This window comes from Artemia franciscana, chromosome 12 (genome assembly GCF_032884065.1).
Source record: "Artemia franciscana chromosome 12, ASM3288406v1, whole genome shotgun sequence".
Lineage (NCBI taxonomy): Eukaryota > Metazoa > Arthropoda > Branchiopoda > Anostraca > Artemiidae > Artemia > Artemia franciscana.
In genome coordinates, this window is record NC_088874.1 from 30,501,711 (window position 1) to 30,521,641 (window position 19,931).

Sequence of the window (19,931 nt, forward strand, 5' to 3'; positions counted from 1 at the left end):
CCCTATTTTACAAAATAAGGCAAATTTTCTCAGGCTCTTAACTTTTGATGACAATGACTAAATTTGATGAAACTTATATATTTAAAATCAGCATACAAATCCGATTCTTTTGATATATCTTTTAGCATCGAAATTCCGTTTTTTAGAATTTCGTTTACTATTGAGCCGGGTCGCTCCTTACTACAGTTCGTTACCACGAACTGTTTGATTCCAGAGTTAATACGATTTCTAAGGCTTTTCTCGAAGCAATCTTTTCTACCGCTGGGGTATGGTGTATGTGAAAGGGAGGCAAATTTAAAGCATTTATCAGATAAGAACTTGACTTAAAAAATAATTCCGTATTCAAATCAAGAAAATGTTGTTTAATTAGATGGGCAAATAAACCAATCCAATTGATTTAAATGTATAATTTAATGACTAATTTAAGTCGGAACCTGTGCCCCTTTTCAGGAAAGGTCCGATATTAAGATAATCAACTTGAACTCTTTGCACATATGCCTCTTATTAGGAAATCATACCTTTGAACATTGAAAATCGCAAAACTCTCTGAAGTATTTAAGACAAGCTATTGTCATATTTGTCATTCTTTGGGAACCTTCTACCCTGAAAACTTTGCGGGAGTATTTAAAAAAGACTGCACCGAATCACTGAATCTTCTTCTCTCTTTTATTATGTCACAATATACCATGACTATTTTGAGTAAAATTAAAGCTCCAAGCTGGAATGTTCCAAATGAAAAACGTTTATTACATAATCCACAAAATATGAACATACAAGCTGTTGTATACTCACAAAAACAACGTAAATTGAAAGGCTGTGAAAGCAAGTTCAAGAATTGATTGACAAGGGGAGTGGCTTCCTGTGTAAATGCTTCTATTTACAAGTCTTTTCTAATAAAAAATTACTTTTTCCCTGTCCAAGATAAATGAAAAAAACAATTTGTGCCAAATGGCATCATTCTCTCGTATTTTTAACTGTTCAGGTTAAAAATTTCAGCTAAAAAATAAAGGTGCATTCATGTTTAACAGACGCTCTTCTGCTCTTAACTTTCTAGGAAGAGACATATGAAAAATGAGGCACAGTAAAGTGTAAAACAAAAAATCCCATTTCTATACACACCGGTCTAAACGAGCTGAAATTTCGACATAAATTTCTGAAACACTAAAAATCTTTTGGAATTATATTTTTGAAAATATAAGCACCTTTTGGAAAAATTCATGGCATAGTTTTACACCCAAAGAATTGGAACTATTTGTTTACAATCATGACCTACAAAGTGACAGATTCTGCCTTTGTTAAGCTCGTGCACTATTCTGATGCGTTAATAATATTTGGATGTCAGCGATTTTTTCTGAAGAGGCAAGAAGCCGTTTGTTTTCGTCCCCTTTACGGTCGGGCCAAGGAACTGTATCGGAAAACGTACCATAAAACGACGCTTCAAGATAATCCTGTTAGTAATTGTCAAAACAGACATTTACCACCTAAGTTTAAATGTGGAGAGTTTAAAAGATTTTCCTGTCATTTTGCCGGAAATATGATGAAACAAAACGTGATTATTCATATAGTAGTAGTGAAAACCTACTGTGAATAGAAGAAATTTAAAACGGAAGAAGGTTATTCTCCCTTCTCTGAGTTAAAAATAACTTAAAATAGTCCCGAGAAAAGATCTGATATTGCAAAAGACTAAAAGTAAACCAACATTCTTTAAACTATAAAAATATTCACTTGACTGAGTCTAGGCACTTACCCTCCCGAAAAAAAAACGAAAAATAAATAGGGATAGCTGGTTGCTTTCCAATCCCTTTTGACTTATAACAAAAAGACTAGAACTCTCAGTTTCTGATCGGGAAGCCCCCACCTCCTATACGAAATAAATTCTGCTCATCTTGCGGTTTCATGTTACTCTTTACTTTCATAATAACAGTGTAGACCAGAAATTTTCACAGAACACAAGAGGGACTAAATATCAATTTCAAATTTTTGACGAGTTTTTTAAAGTTTTCTGTCACCTCCTCCTTAAAAAAATAACACCCTAAACAAAAGTCCTGAATACGTCTGTGTGGATTATAAATCAGTTTCTACTCCTCATCCTCTTGTTTTTTATTTAGAACTCATTCTTTATTTATCTTAAGGGTCGATGAGAGTTGGGGAGTTTTTTTTAGTAATAAAATGCATAATTTAAGGCATCCCCCTCCCTCCCAAACTAGCCAAAATACTTTTGAGGTCCAAATAAGGTGAATTCTCTGTTGTTTTACAATTCCAAATATTTGCTTTGAGGGCTTTCAAACAGTCCGGTGGTAACGAGCTGTAGTAAGGAGCGACCCGGCTCAATAGTAACCGAAAATCTAAAAAACGGAATTTTAATGCCAATAGTTACATCATAAGAATTAAATTTTAATGCTGATTTAAATTATATAAGTTTCATCAAATTTAGTCTTACCCAGAAAAAGTTACGAGCCTGAGAAAATTTGTCTTATTTTAGAAAATAGGGGGAAACACCCGGAAACACCGAAAATAACACCATCAGATTCAGCGTATCAGAGAAAACTACTGTCAAAGTTTTAAGCTCCCATCTACAAAAATGTGGAATTTTGTGTTTTTTGCCAGAAGCCAGATCACGGATGCGTTTTTTTTTTTTTTTTTCTTGTTTTTTTTTTCTTTTTCCCAGGGGATGATCGTATCGACCCATTGGTCCTAGACTGTCCCGAGAGGGCTCATTCTAACGGAAATTAAAAGTTCTAGTACCCTTTTTAAGCGACCGAAGCAATTGGAGGGCACCTAGGCCCCCTCCCACGCCCATTTTTCTTAAAGTCACCAGATCAAAATTTTGAGATAGGTATTTTATTCAGCATAGTCGAAAAACCTAATAACTATGACTTGGGTGACGACTTAATCCCCCACAGTCCCCAGGGGAGGGGCTGCAGGTTACAAACTTTGACCATTGCTTACATATAGTAACGGTTATTGGGAAGTGCGATGACGTTTTCAGGGGGACTTTTTGCGGTGGGGTGGGGTTGGAAGGAGAGGGTTACGTGGGAGGATCTTTACTTGGAGGAGTTTATCATGGGGGAAGAGAATATCCATGAAGGGGCGCGGGATTTTCTAGCATTTCTTAAACAAACAAAAAATGAGAAAATAAATAAAAAAGTTTTTTCGATTGGGAGTATGGAGCAGCTGTAAAACTTAAAACGGACAGGAATTATTGCGTATATAATGGGGTTCGTCTCCTTCTCAATACCTCGCTCTTTACGCTAAAATATTTTTAGTAATTTCAACTGTTTATTCTACGGCCTTTGTGATTCAGGGCCCATTCTCAAAGAATTGGGACAACATTCAAGCTCTACTGTAAAGAGCAAGGTATTGACGGTGGGTTGAACCTCCTCATATACATAATAAAAACATGCAAATGTAGAAGTTCTCTACGTAAGTTAGTTCGTAAGTTACGCATATTTATTACTAATAAAAAACTAATATTACTAATTAAAACAAACAGAAAATTATTCCGTGTATGAAAGGGGCTGTCCCCTCCTCGACGCCTAGCTCTTTACGCTAAAGTTTTTATTGTTTTAAAAAGTAGAGCTGTGAGAAAGAGTCAAACTTTAGCGTAAAGAGCGAGACGTCGAGGAACGGACAACTTCTTTCATATACGGAATAATTTCTAATCGTTTTAAGTTTTAATGTCGCTCCTTACTTTCAGTTGAAAAAACACGTTTTTTTTATTTAATAAACCTCTAAAATGGTGTTTTGTGATTCTTTTGTAGCTGGGGAGTGAGGGGGATACCTCAAAATGTGCATTTTAATACCAAACCATCCTAACTTTCATTGAACCTTTGGGTATTACAGATATAGTCCTAAAGAAGAGACGAGGGGATGGTGGAAGTACAAATAAATATATAGTCCCAAGGGCCGTATCTAGGATTTTTTTTCTGTTTTTACGGGGGGGGGGGTAATTTTCAACGCATCAAAAATATAAAATTGGTGCTTAATCAATTCTTATTTCTGTGAATATTTCTGGTCTTTGCTGTTATTATGAAAGTAAAGAGTATCATTTAACTCCAAAATGAGCAGAATTTATTTATTTTAGTGAGGAGGACTCCCCCTTTTTGGGGAGGTCTTCGGGGGCACTGTCATCGGGGGGAGGGGATTTTTAGAGGTATTTTCCATGGGGTTGTTTTTCGTGGGGGTATTTTTGGGGGACATTTTCCTTGGGGAAGGGTTTTTTTCCCTTGGGGTGTGTTTTCCGAGGGAAATATTCTAGGGGGTATTTTTTGCTTGCGGGGGGTGGGTAAACGCTGGCTCACGGGTAGATGGTCTGTCTCATAACTAATCATATAAACGAGGGCTTCCTAAAACGCCTCTAACTAGAGCCAATACTATTCAATTCAAATATTAACACAGTTAAGGTTAAATTAAAAATAACCCGTAAAAAAAGACTACAAAATTAAAAATGGAATAAAAAGAGAAAACTAAAAGGAACATTGATTGTTTATTTTGACTTTTATTGAGCAAACCATCTATTAAAAATTCTTCGGAATTCTAAATACGGAACACTCTGTCTCACAACTAATTACATAAACTAGGGCTTCTTAAAACGGCTCTAACTAGTGTTAATACTATAGACTTCAAGTATTAACACTGCATAGGCTAAATTCACAAAACAAGTCTGTAAATGAAATCAAATAAAAGGAGAAAATTAAAAAGGAATATTGATTACTTATTTTGACTTTCATCGAGCAAATTATCTATTGAAAATTCTTCGGAACTTTTAATTTTCCTTCTGTAATTAGCATGAGCAGTTTTTCGACTGCTTTTTCTGGATGAACTTAGTTAAAGTGTATTCTACAAACTCCTTAGCTCCCGATGCCCAAAATTTTTGGTAGCATTGTTTTGACGGCACCGAGGTTTTCCGCCACCTTATGTTTTCCGCCACCTTTTAATTTAGGTAGGTCAGAATAAACATATATATAGACATAGACATAAACATAAGAACAGACTTAGACATAGGCATAGAAATAGACATAGACATAGAAAACAAAACATAGACATAGATATAGACATAGACATAGACTAACCTAACCTCTCTATTCTGACCCAACTAGTCCTCTTGATGAAGCAAGATTTCCTGTGTGGCAGAAAACATACGGTGGCGGAAAACCACGGTGGCGTTAAAACTTACAAATTCAATTTTTTTATTGTATTTTAAGGTATCGCTGTCTGTTTCCTCGTAATATCTTGTTGAACTAATTGTGTAAAATTTAAACTTGATTAAGTTAAGTATAAAACAAAAACAAAGATAAATAGCAGACAGTCAGTTTGGATTCTGAAAAGCTCATGTATTTTCTTTTTCAGGAACAACAGTAACTTCCACATCTTTTACTATTTCTATTTTGGCCTAGCAAAGACCAGTAGGCTAGATAAATATTACCTTGAAGCAGAAAAGGATTATAACTACCTTCCAACTACCAATTGTACTGATGCTGATAAATATGCTGAGAGTTTCATTGAATTTGAGACGCTTTGGAAACACTTTGATTTCAGTAAAGAAGAAACAGATTTCATTTATAAGACAATTGCAGCAATTCTTTTGTTGGGGGAAGTTGATTTTGACAATGGGGCTATTAAAAATGATGGTAGCAAAGAAGTTCTTGGAAATGGTAAGCACAACTCAACTTGCTGTGTTTTTTTCACGGTCATGTTTGGGGGAGGGATCAAAAATGCACTTTCCATAATTGAAAGGAAAATAGGCGATTTTTATTCGCTCAATCTGTTCAGTGAAAATGCCAATAAAGCAATTTTTCAAAGAAAACACCAAAAAAGCAGTTTTTCAAAGAAAACACCAAAAAAGCATTTTTCAAAGTCTAGAAGGGGGAATTGAGGGAATAGATATGCCCTGACTTCCCCTGCAATGACGCCATTACAAAATTCAATGATTCTGGTTATGGGATACCTCAAAAACTTAAATTTAATCTGTGAATCAATTATCGACGATTTTGATGAAGTCAATTTTCAGCAATTTTATTTAAACTGTTGTTCTAATATTTCTTTGACAACTATCCTTTCCTTTTTTAGATTTCTTTGACAACTATCCTTTCCTTTTTTAGATTTCTTTGACAACTATCCTTTCCTTTTTTAGATTTCTTTGACAACTATCCTTTCCTTTTTTAGATTTCTTTGACAACTATCCTTTCCTTTTTTAGATTTCTTTGACAACTATCCTTTCCTTTTTTAGATTTCTTTGACAACTATCCTTTCCTTTTTTAGATTTCTTTGACAACTATCCTTTCCTTTTTTAGATTTCTTTGACAACTATCCTTTCCTTTTTTAGATTTCTTTGACAACTATCCTTTCCTTTTTTAGATTTCTTTGACAACTATCCTTTCCTTTTTTAGATTTCTTTGACAACTATCCTTTCCTTTTTTCTTTGTGGTAGAAAGGTTGTTTTTGCACTGAGCATTCGATTAGCATTATTTTAATAGTTGTGTCTAAATGTTGTTTTCTATCTTAAGATTTGAAAAAACGATATGATTTTAGGTAAACATTTTGTCAATTTATTTGAATCTTAGTTTTGCTACCTACCTTCCTCAGTTTTGTCTCTTTTCTACAAATTTTGGCACTCAACACTTTTTGGGCACTTCTAGCAAAGTACCTATGATGTAGAACAATGGAAGCTGTCCCTCCCTGGAGGACTGAAATATTTAGAAGGCATTGCAATTTTAATATTCCATTTGGCATGGCATTTTTGCGGAAAATACACTCTTTTTTAACCTTTATGCATTAGGAGACTCTATTCTGGCTTGTTGCCCGAAAAGTTTTCTTTCAGCTTTTTCTTAAGGTTCTTAATTTCTTTTTTGACATTTTATTTATTTAGTCTTGGCATTTGTTGCGTCTGATCATTAAAAGAAGCTATTGTTTTTACCCGAAAAACAAAACATGAATTGAATGTTTGTTTGTTGATACTTTTATTTGGTGTTGTCTTGCATTATGTGTTTTGTGAATTGTACCTAATTTTGCAGTCAGTATGCAGTCATGTGAATAAAAAGGATAAAGGATAAAGATCCTCTTGAGCCATTGCTGCCGCATAGGGCTTCGATTCGACGTTTCAGTTGCTGGAACGTTATATGAAGCTTCATGTGAAAGTAGTCATGTGAAGCTTGTAAAAAAAACTTCACAGTTTTGATAAATTAAAAAATTTTAATAAGCCAAAATTAGCGTCAAAAAGTAACTGATAAAATAATAAATTCTAATTAACTTAAAATTAAGCCAGACTTAAAGGGAGCAATAAATATAATAATGATTCCCCAAGTTAATAAGCTTACACAAGAGTCATGGAGAGCAGATCTTACCTTGTCATAATTCATATTTAAGACAATTTGATTAGAGAAAACTCTCCTTTCTTTTCCTGAGCCATTTGAAATTTTAACCAAGTATTGGTTTCGTACAATGATGAATATACACAAAGAAAGCATTCTACTTTGGTATTATAAGCGCTATTTGCCTTATTCACGTTAACCCTCAAAAATTAAAAATCTTTAGTACAATAATCCATTTATTAAGACAAACCACTACACCAGTTTTAAAGATGAGATGGAGACGAGACAAAACAAATAATTTAGACCAAATTAAATCACAAATAAAGTGAAATTTCGTTGATTTGGAGATAAGAAAAAATAGCTTTTAACTGAACTCAACTTAAGTTTATTTCATCAAAAAATTATTTCTGTTACGTGAGTACTAATTGAATTCAAAATAAATATGGATTCCAATATTAAAAATAAAGAAACCAAGAGCGATTTTGAAACTTCTGGGAAGTAGAAATGAGCTTGGTTTAATCTAACCATATCCAAATTCGAAAAAGTGGGCTCTTTATATATATATATATATAAGAATATTTTAAGTAAACCAAAAATAAATAAACCATAACCTATATATATATATATATATATATATATATATATATATATATATATATATATATATATATATATATATATATATATATATATATATATATATATATACATATATAAATCGATATATAGATAACTGAATTAAAAATAATTGATAAATAAAAATATAAAAAAGAATAATAATAACAAATCCAGTCTTCATCACTTTACAATACTCAACTCCCCTCCCCCACCCCACCCTGCCCTCCCAACCACACCTTAGTCCCTGCCCACCCTTACCTTTCCAGCCCCCTTTACCTCTCCAGCTCATCTTCCTTTCCTACCCAATTTACTAGCCATAATGAAATTCAGCAAAGTCCCCACAAAAAATCATTTTTTAATTTTTTTTTTAAACTAAGGTACGTGTTCTGCCACCCTAATGCTCAATGGTAGCTCATTCCATACAGATTGACCAAGGTGTTTCATTGAAAATGAAGATCTGGTACGACGACACAAATTAAAAACTATGTTATCACTTTGCCTAGTTCCATAATCATGCAGGTCACTATTAATTTGGTAAAAACTCCTTAAAAAAAATCAGGGGTTAGACCATTCATACACTGAAGCATACATGCTGCAGCCAGGTAATCTTTTATATGACTTACATCAAGGAGCTTCAGGGACCTAAAACAAGCACAGGTGTTGTGTACATCCTGGACACACCTACCGATCTAATAGCTTTGTTTTGTAGAACTTACACTTTTCTATTGTTGCATAAGAAGTTACTGCTCCATAGGAGTCAACCATAGGAAATATGTGGATAAACCAAGTAATAATATATTGTTAGAAGTATTCTTTGATGGAGAAAGTACTGCAGATGTCGAAGTGTGCCCATTCCAAGGGCAGTTTTGATGAAATTGGGTCACTGTGATATTTCCGTGCCAGATGGCAATCAAGATAATAACCAAGGTAGCGGAAATGATTGAATTGCTGAACTGTATTACCACATGATGTTACCTGGCCAGACGCATCCAGTGGTGTACCAAATCTACAAAACGTTGTTAAAAATGTCTTGTGAGTATTTACACACAATAGACTTAATGAAGTAAAAATCCCCGGCCTTTCCATTGCGAGATTCGCTTTTCTCGCCAGGTCCTTCGCAGATGAGGAAAACACATTCAAAACAGTATCGTCATCAAACGGGATAAGACACACATATTTCAAATAAAGACGCATGAGATCAACATAGATGATGTAAAGCAGCAGACCTAATGCTGATCCTTGTGGTACTCCACACGTCACTAGAAATGCTGCTGAACGCACATCATTAAACACTACTTTGAGTGATCTCTCTGTGATATATTTTTCAAACCACTTTAAGCACATTCAGTAAGACAACTAACGACTTCATCCGACTTAGTAGTTTTTGCAAATCAACTGTTTCGAATACTTTATGAATATAAGTGTTCATCATCACTTATATTCATATAATAAGTAATTAAGTGTTCATCATCACTTAATTAGAATATAAGTAAGAATATAAGTGTTCATCATCAGCAGTAAAACTGCTTTTACTGCTGATGATGAACACTTATGTGTTCGAAATATCCAGTTAATTTTTATATCTGTTCACTGTCAATAAAAAGGTTTCATCCCTATTTTGAACTGTTTTACTTTCGTCATGGAAAGGCTGTGGGGTCTTCGAAGTTATATACAGACAGAGGTGTTTCACCTCTGTCCATACCACTTTTAATTTATTCCATAAGTTGTTGCAAATCATTCGTTGTCAAGTGCCCTTGGCGGAATCTGAATTGGATCTCACTCAGCAAACCGATAGCCTGTAGAAAATTATATAGACGCTTATGAACAACCTTTTCTAATAATTTCGAAAACAATGGAAGGATCGAAATCGGTCTCCAATTCTCAATTTCCTTTTTAGAGCAATCCTTATGAAGTGGTATCCTTTCGCAACTTTTAGCTGATCAGGGAAAAATGTTTTTTTCAAGTATTAGGCTTATAATCAAAAGTAGACGTGGTAGAATGTAATGCATTATTGCCTTAAACGCTCGAAGCGATAAGCGGTCCACTCCCGCAGAATTTTATTTCAAAGATTTTATTATTTTAAGCAGTTCATCACCAGTGCACGGATCAAAGGCTAATTAAAAACTCTCACCTCTATTATCACATATAATGTATTCTTGAAACTGTTGATATTTATTTTCTACACTATTGTGCACTTTAATACCAGTAGAAAAAATCACCAAACTTATTAGCAATTCGAGACTTATCATCAGTGACAAACTCTTCAAGTTTTGCTTCATTCTCGACAACTTCATTCACTTCATTTATCAGTTTCAATGTTTCTTTCACATTCCCTTTACTATTTGAAACTATCTATCATAATATTCGGCCATAGCTTTGCGCCGTAGTTTGTTCACTAAATTGCGCTGAGTTTTCATATGATTTTCATAGCAATCCATATGAACCCTCAGTTTTATCATCTGGATATCTTTGATAAAGCCCGATCCTTAGCTTTCTTTCTTCCAGTATTTCAATAGTTATCCATGGCTTACGGGCTCCCTTTTCTTCATTTTCATTACCTTAATAGGACACGTACTATCAGAATTTTGTAGAATAATAGACATTGGATTATAAAGTGCTCTCGTAGGAGATTTTTCGTCGGAAAATACAGGAGTCCAATCGATAACACTAACCTCCTCCACAAACTTTTGAAGTTTTGAAACTTTTGAACAAAATTTATTCTAGGGCTTTTTTGCCTATTTGGAGTTTTTTGGTTCTCTCACGTTTATAAAAAAATTTATGATTCCCCCGTTTCTCTTATTAATTAAAAAACTAAATTTTTCAAGCAAAATGAAACAACCATGTTAATTTCTATAAATAGCAGAAACAAACTCATAGAATAATTAGGATTCAAAACGAAACAGAAATCGCTAGGAATAAGTAAATGAATTCCAAACAAGCAAACATAAGGATAACAAGTACTACTATGAATAAGAAACAAAAAGTTGCAATTCGTGCGTCTTTTTTCAATAAAAAAGACAGTTTAAAAAAAATAAAATAAATTTAAACATTGCACAATGTCACACAAACAGTCTAATGTATGTTACCCAATTCCTATAGGTGATAACAGAAACACCGCTTTGCACGGGACGCGGGTGACACTGTCTATTTTCCTATTGAAGTCATAGTAAATTTTAAATGAGGTTGAACATTATCGACATTCTTTCTGGAAATCAAACAGACAAGGTCACAACATTACTTCGTACAGATTTAGTAACATACATAAAAGTAGCTGTTGGACATTGTGAAATGTTTAATTAAGAATGCTTTGACATTGTCTGTTTGATTTCCATAAAGAGAACGTTGAAAATGTTCAACCTCATTATAAAATTTCCTATGAATTCAAAGAAAAATAGACAGTGTCATTGTAAAATAGACAATGTCCATTACAAATAGACGATGTCATTACAAATAGACAATGTCAAATGATTTTGGAATTAAAAAAATAGACCATGTCATTATAAAAAAGACAATGTCAATTACAAATAGACAATGTCAAATTATTTCGTACTTCAAAGAAAAATAAACCATGTCATTATAAAAAAGAAAATATCAATTATAACTAGACCTACGTTGCCAGAGCAGTTGCGGCAACCTTTGTCCGGCTTCGCCGAATAAAGTGTTGCGAGAGCAACACTTTGGTTTTGTTTCTTTGCTATCGGTTAGACGCTGAAGTTGTCAGGATATCGAAGCTTTTAAAACGTTATGTTCAAAGAAGAACACGATCAGTAATCGCATGATCAAAGGCTATTCTTCAGCGTTGAAAAAACAACAATAAAGAATATCGAAAGAAGGGACTAAATTGACTTTGCAGCCAGTTGAACGTTATCCTTATCAATCGTAGACATCGTGTCGGATGACAACTTGAAACAGTATCTTATATTATCTAGTTGGTATTATAAAGCTATTTGTAACTTTTCAGGATCAAAATACCATAAATGACACTCTATTAATTATAACGAAACTGCCTCGTTGTTTTACGTTACCGTTTGTACCCGTTGCGTAAACACTTAATTCTAGGTTACAGTGAGTATGGGTAGGCTACACCAACTAGCAAAAGTTACAAACCCCTCTTCACTAAAGCTGATTGTTGCCTAACAGACGATTATTACTTACAAGTCCCCTACATGTCTTACCACGGGAACCAACTCGGTCCTACCATCAAATACACTGGAAACAAATAATAGGTACACCAAATAGCAAAATTTGCAAACCCCTCATTGCCGAAGGTGATTATGAACCAACAGCCGACCTTTCCTTACAAAGTCCCCTACATGTCTCACAATTGGTATCGGCCTATTTTGGTTTCAGTGTGTACCCTACAACTGAAGTTGTCAACCCCTTGAAACTTTCAAACTAGTATATCTCATGAAGGTATTTTTGTACCAAAAAATGGATGACCTATACTTTGATCAGCTCATCAAGAGCTATCGATTGCCGTCGAAAAAAAATTCTACCTGTCTTAGTTCAACAGTTGATTTTTTTTTGCCGTAGACCAACTTTCTAACGTCACCACTTAGAAAGGAGCAAAGGATAAGCTCCAATTTCTTTAGCAATGACAGAACTTTAAAGTTTAAGAGGTACATCTGATAATATTTCTCTATCTCAATCCCAAGTCTGAAAAAACAAATGATAAACCCAGCCAAAATCACGGCAGCACTTTCGGGCCCGTGGGAAAATGCCGCTTTTTTGCTTCTGTAAATTTTTCTATCTATCACTCAAAGAAGAAATATTGGCTGCGGGGCCAGGTAACTGCCACATATATTTAACACTTATAGATTTTAGTCAATCTTCAATTTGAAAGTGGTGCCTGCCTGCTTGCCTGCTAGAACGGAGCTTTCTACTCGAAAGCAGAAACATGGTTTGACGAAACGAAAGCTTGGCTGCACAACTTCAGATACTCCTCTCTGACATAGGCTACATAACTCCACTTCACTTCGCACACTATAGGATCTGGCTCGTGGACAAGCAAAAACCATCCTTTTTGGCCCCAGGCAAGAGTTCTGCGGAGCTTTCCAAAATGTAATGCCTTATTCATCAATTCGGCCTGAGGTCCACATTTTCCGTAAAAGCCGCACAGGTTAGACCCTTACCAGTTTCCAGGAATAAGCTTACGTCGGCGGCATAGGAAAAAAAAAAACGGGACAAAACCAAAGTGTTGCTCTCGCAACACAAATGCACAATGTCATTACAAATAGACAATGTCAAACTCTTTCGATCTTCTTTAAGGTTCTTGGTGATCCCAAGATGGTTTTAACCTCTTGAAGAATACGGTTTTCGTTTTTGCGTTCTTATCTGACGGATTTGGTGATAATACTATTTGGCGTAACACTATTTTTTTGTGTGAAAAGTTAAGAGTCTCAAAAGTTTTTAGTAAAGGTGTGAGTGTGAAATGCTGAATTGAAGGAATTTTTTACAATGTCTATTTTGCAGTCGCTAAATTACTCGAAGTTGATGCAAAGAAACTGGAGTGGGTCTTATTAAATTACTGTGTAATTGTGCAAGGTGAACCAATTCGTAACAAGCAAACTCTTGCTGAATCCTATGCATCGCGGGACTCTCTCAGTCGCATTCTGTATGCACGCGCATTTGAATGGCTTGTAAACTTGATCAATATGAAGATATCAGTCACAAGGCTGGTCTTGTAAGTATTAAACTTTTTGTTTTACTGGATTTTTATGTCTTTCACAATCCCACCCCCCAGAGTAAAATGTGTATCTCGATCTTGAATACTCGCAGAAAAGCTCTCCGGCCTACCATTTCCCAATTTATCTGAACTTCACGATTTTTTTTCGGTGTTCCCTACAATTATATATAACTTACAGATGTTTTACTTTTCTCAATCGTTAAACCAACCCCACCTCTGACTAACTGACTAACTGTTTTTTGGTTAGAGATGCACGGAGGGGAGGAGGTCTTTAGATCTGATTCTTTAATGAAAGTGGGCTATCTGTGTTATACTTACTTTTAAAATAATAATTATTTTATGTCTACTATTGTCAAACAGTTCGTGGTTACGAAATGTAGTAAGGAGCGACCTGGCTCAATAGTAACCGAAACTCTAAAAAATGGAATTTTGATACCAATAGTTACATCAAAAGAATTACATTTTAATGCTGATTTGAAATATATAAGTTTCATCAAGATCAGTTATACCCATCAAAAGGTACGAGCCTGAGAAAATTTGCTTCATTTCAGAAAATAGGGGGAAACACCCCCTAAAACTCATACAATCTTAACGAAAATAACACCATCAGATTCAGCGTATCAGTGAACCTCATTGTAGAAGTTTCAAGCTCCTATCTACAAAAATGTGGAATTTCGCATTTTTTGCCAGAAGACAGATCAAGGATGCGTGTTTATTTGTTTTTGTTTTTTTTTGTTTTGTTTTTTTTCCCAGGGGTGATCGTATCAACTGAGTTGTCCCAGAATGTCACGAGAGGGCTCATTTTAACGCAAATTAAAAGTTCTAGTTCCCTTTTTAAGTGACCAAAAGAATTGGAGGGCATCTAGGCCCCCTCCCACGCTCATTTTCCCCCAAAAGTCACCAGATCAAAATTCTGAGATAGCCATTTTATTCACCATAGTCGAAAAACTTAATAACTATGTCTTTAGGGACGACTTACTCCCCCGCACTCCCCGTGGGAGTGGCTGCAAGTTACAAACTTTGACCTGTGTTTATATATAGTAATGGTTACTGGGAATTGTACAGACGTTTTCAGGGGATTTTTTTATTTAGGGGGAGATTTGGGGGGGGGGTTACGTGGGAGGATATTTCCATGGAGAAACTTGTCATGGGGGAAGAGAATTTCAATGAAGGGGGCGCAGGGTTTTCTAGCATTATTTGAAAAAACAATGAAAAAATAAATATGGAAAGTTTTTTCTACTGAAAGAAAGGAGCAGCATTAGAACTCAAAACGAACACAAATTATTACGTATATGAGGGGTGTACCTCCTCGTTATATCTCACTCTTTACGCTAAAGTATTTTTAGTAATTTTAACAATTTATTCTACGACCTTTGTGATTCAGAGGTCATTCTTAAGGAATTGGGACAAAATTTAAGCTTTAGGGTAAAGAGCGAGGTATCGACGAGGGTTGAACCCCCTCATACACGCAATAAAAACATAGGAATATAGAAATTCGTTACGTAAATTAATTCGTGAGTTACGTATACTTTTTACCAATGAAAACGATTGTAAAAAATTAAAAGTTCTACTTACCTTTTTAAGTAATCAAAAAACTGGAGGGCAACTATAATATGCAAATTTCGTTTTAATTATTTATGTGCGGAGAGCCAAGATCAAAACATGCATTAATTCAAAAACGTCCAGAAATTAAATAATTTTTTTTTTAATGAAAGTAAGGAGCAACATTAAAACTTAAAACGAACAGAAATTACTCCGTATATGAAAGGGGCTTTTCCTCCTCAACACCGCGCTCTTTACGCTAAAGTTTCTTACTGTTTTAAAAATAGAGTTAAGAGAAAGATTCAAACTTTAGCGTAAAGAGCGGGGCGTTGAGGAGGAAAAGCCCCTTTCCTATACGGAGTAATTTCTGTTCGTTTTAATTTTTAATGTTGCTCCTTACTTTCATTCAAAGAAACTTTTTTAGATTTAATTTTATAAAAAAAAACGGTCCCAAAAATACAATAGTTATGTCGGCATGCAATACTAGCAAAGAAAAAAGAAATATTACCGCTTTCTTTCAAAAAAAAAATCCTGGCGCATAGTACGTATTTAGCACGAAGAGAAAATGCAGTTCAACTACTTGGGAGATCGTTTGGAAAATATTCACTTACTCTTCCCACCACCCTTCCTAAAAGTTTAATCAGTTGTCGTAAAATCAATACATTTTTTTAGAGAACCTAAAGAAAATTTACGCTCATACTCTACAATCCATAAACTTCATGACACCTACCGACACTCCCCCAATCAAGCACATAAATCAATTTCTGTTTTTTAAAATCACAAGCAAAGACAAAATCAATTACTCAATCCATCTGTAGAATATTGGTTAGCAGCCAGTTGAGGTAGCACGATTTGAATTCGTTTGGCACATATATGAACATTGCCCACTATCTATTCCACACTGGTTGCAGTGATTTTCTGTTTTTGATCGTTGAAACACCTTCAGGGTCTGTAATTATTTCAACTCATAATCTGACCACAGGTGTCGGCTTGCACCAAGAAGGTGGGAATGGGATGGAAACTAGTACTATGTGGGTCCAGCTGATTCAGTAGGTTCAAAATGGTCTGCAGTTACTACAAATTGAGAGAAATACGACAAAAATTAGACTGTTTCTGTAGTTGCTCTGTAGAACTGAAGGTAATAGGTGGCTTAGTTTAGTTTGTTTGCCTTACTTCTAATCTTATTATGTCAGTTATGAAACAGCTCATGGTAATAAGCTGTAAGTCAGTAGTGGACCGGCTCAATAGTAACCGAATCTCTAAAAAACGGAATTTTGATACCAATAGATATATCAAAATAATCAGCTTATTATGCTGATTCCAAATACATAATTTTCATTAAGTTTAGTCTTACATATTAAACGATACAAGTCGGAGAAAATTTTTCGTATTTTCATAAAAAAGGGTGAACACTCCCTAAAAGTCATAAAATCTTAATGAAAATTGCACGAACAGATTCGGCGTATCAAAAAACAGCCCTACTGTAGAGGTTTCAAGCTTCTATCAACAAAAACGTACAATGTTGTAGTTTTTGCCAGAAGAAAGATCACAGATGCGTGTTTTTTGTTTTTGTTTTTTTCCCTAGGATGATCGTATCGAGCCAGTGGTCCTAGAACAACTGAGAGGGACCATTTGAACGAAAATTAAAAACTCTAGTGCCCTTTTCACGTGACCAAAAAGATTGGTTGGCAACTAGGCTCCCCCCATCAGCCCCTTTCCCCAAATTCATGCGATACAAATTTTAAGATAGCCGCCTTGTTCATCATAGTTCAAAGGCCAAATAACTACGTATTCGGATATAACACGACTTCCCTAAGGCCCAGGGGAAAGGTCTTTAAGTTGTAAAATTTGTCCATTTTTCACGCATAGTATTTGTTAATGGAAATAATTTTTACATTTATGGTTGGGGAAGGACGAATTTCTGCTGGGGGGCCTTCTGCGGAGGAATTTTCCATGGGGATGAAAATTTCTAAGGGTTGGACTTGTTATGAAAAATAATATACTGTATTTGACAGAATTCCTATACAAAATTCTTTTTATATGTCTTGCTTTCTCTTTTACGTCTCGATTTTACATGTGGAGTTGAAAAGGGTAATTATCCAGGGTAAATTTTCACCGGGGTTGAATTGTCTAAAGGATATCTGCATGGGGAGGGGGATTTCTCCGTGGAGGATAAGCCAGATTTCCTTGAATTATTTAACAAAACGATCAGAAATCAAATAAAATAAAAAAAACGAAAAGAAATTATTACGTATATGAAAGTGATCTACCTTTCCTCAACGCCTCGCTCTTTATGTCAGAGTTTTAATTTTGTCCCAATTTTTTTAAGAAAGGCTCCTGAAGCACAAAGGTCGTTCAATTAGAACAATAAGAAGCTTTTTTTTAAGTACTAAAAGACTAGCGTAAAGACGGAGATGTTGACGAGGGGGAAATCCCCTTCATATACGTAATAATTTCTGTTTGCTTTAAGTTTTAATGTTGATTCTTACTTTCAGTTGCAAAAAGCTGTTTTTTTATTTAATAAACTCAAGAACTCCCTTAACCCACATAGCACTCTTGTAATTGGTAATTGTTTTCTTCTTCATTGGTTTTTGCAGTTGGTTCCAGGTCTCAATTTATAGTAACTCTTTAACTGAATTAAACAGATGACAATCCGAAACCAAAACTTTAAATACCTCCCCTAATTTATCAGCTCACCTACGTAAATAAGGATAAACGTTACACTCGTTGCTGATTGAATAAATGAATGTCCTTTGACCTGTACCCGCTCTGGAATTCTAAAGGAAGGGGACTATTACAGTGGGTTCCAAGTAAGTGGGAGTTTACCTTCATCTCCAAGATGACTGATTAAAAGTGTTCAGAATTACCAAAACAGATAAAAAAACAGGCTCCTGGTCACATTTTTGTTTTATTTTTGCTGTTCACCCATATTTGTAGGCACATCTTTGTGCGGGAAAAAAATTAAGGACAGTTGGGCAGTTGTGCTGCAGAGACTATGTCGCGGTATTTCCTTACAGCTAAGTTTGTTCACGACCGTTGATCTTGAAAATAGTTCGCAGCACCTACCTCTGAAAAATATTTACCTCGGCTTAGATGCAGTGGAAGAAATTGGGTGACCAGTGATCAGCAAACAAAACTGATCTATTGAAAGAAATTATTTGTCAGGTCAAGAGTTTTATAAAGAGGGTATCTTTCAGATACAGATAAGATTCAGTTTTCACGATGATATCTATGAGGTGGTTAGTTTTATTGAATTGCTGTTTATTTTTGCCGTTCACCCGTATTTGTAGGCACATCTTTGTGCGGGAAAAAAATTAAGGACAGTTGGGCAGTTGTGCTGCAGAGACTATGTCGCGGTATTTCCTTACAGCTAAGTTTGTTCACGACCATTGATCTTGAAAATAGTTCGCAGCACCTACCTCTGAAAAATATTTACCTCGGCTTAGATGCAGCGGAAGAAATTGGGTGACCAGTGATCAGCAAACAAAACTGATCTTTTGAAAAAAATTATTTGTCAGGTCAAGATTTTATAAAGAGGGTATCTTTCAGATACAGATAAGACTCAGTTTTCACGATGATATCTATGAGGTGGTTAGTTTTATTGAACCCGAAAACGCTAAGCCACTAAACCCACCCCGTCTTGTCCCATATATAAGACGTTACTCGTTGTCAGGGTGTTCAAGGAGTCAACGACGATGAAACAGTGACTATGATAGCTGTTGGATTACTTGAAATCGGCTTTGAGTGTAAGGGACAACTGCGGAAACAAACGGTTTCCGAACTTAGCAAAGTTTATGCAATACTTGTTTTCCCTGCCATTTTTGAACGTAGCTCTGGAAAGACTGTTCAGCTTACTCAAGAAAACAAAAACATACAGAAGGAATCGTTTGGGAAAGGCAACTCTGGCTTCCACGATTCAGAAAAAACTTGGAATGAAATAAGCCAGAATTACCGCAGACAAACACCAGCCCCTCAGAAAGAGACCAAGAGCCGTTTTTCAGCCGTTTAACAGCGATGGGAGATGGATGGCCGAAGTGAACTCAGAAATTCCTTTGTTTTAATGAATGTAATGTAGTATAATGAAAAGAGAAATCACCAATGCTACAGCACAAAAAAAAAAAAAAAAAAAAAAAAAAAAAAAAAAAAAAAAAAAAAAAAAAAAAAAAAAAAAAAAAAAAAAGGAGACAGAAGGAGAAAAGGAAGACTGTTTTCCTAAATTAGTGATTAATATAGACCAGCACTTGAATGAGGCCTTAACCCTACTCATCCATACAATCACATAGGTCAAACAGCATAGCCACACACAATCAACCATAAAGAATAATCCATGGACAGGCAGTCATGTCGTCAATAAGTATAAGTCGTCATATACCAAACAATAGAAAAATTTCTTAATTAAACAGCTTTAAAGTGTGAGTAAAATATGACTTCACTTGGTTTCAAAATCAAATACATTTCCTTATTTTTTTCGAGCTTCTAGCTGGTTCCCTTTGTCAAGTTTGACTAAATTTATCGATGAAATCACAGTTTTCTTTCCGGAATCGCATCTGGCTCATATAGACCTGCTCTCTGGACTTTTAGAATGTGGTACCAAATTCGCAAATAAATGAAACACCTCCAAAAAATAATACAAAATAAAAAACATTCTTACTGAAAATTCTATCGAATCCTGAGAGCCATTTACCGATTTTCTACCAAAAATTGCTGAGGTTTTACAAATTTTTTTAAAAGGAAAGTGGAAATACTGAACTGAGTTAAACTCAAAACTAGCAAAT

At 35.0% G+C, this 19,931-nt stretch overlaps 1 protein-coding gene across 1 annotated transcript in view; it reads left to right on the forward strand.

The window, feature by feature from the left end:
• Positions 1 to 19,931, forward strand: part of LOC136033504 (neither inactivation nor afterpotential protein C-like) — a 60,001-nt gene that overhangs the window by 22,084 nt on the left and 17,986 nt on the right. The window contains exons 2-3 of the mRNA XM_065714250.1: positions 5,271 to 5,654; positions 13,401 to 13,611. Of these exons, the coding sequence (XP_065570322.1) occupies positions 5,271 to 5,654; positions 13,401 to 13,611 (595 nt within the window). The remainder of the gene's footprint in view (positions 1 to 5,270; positions 5,655 to 13,400; positions 13,612 to 19,931) is intronic.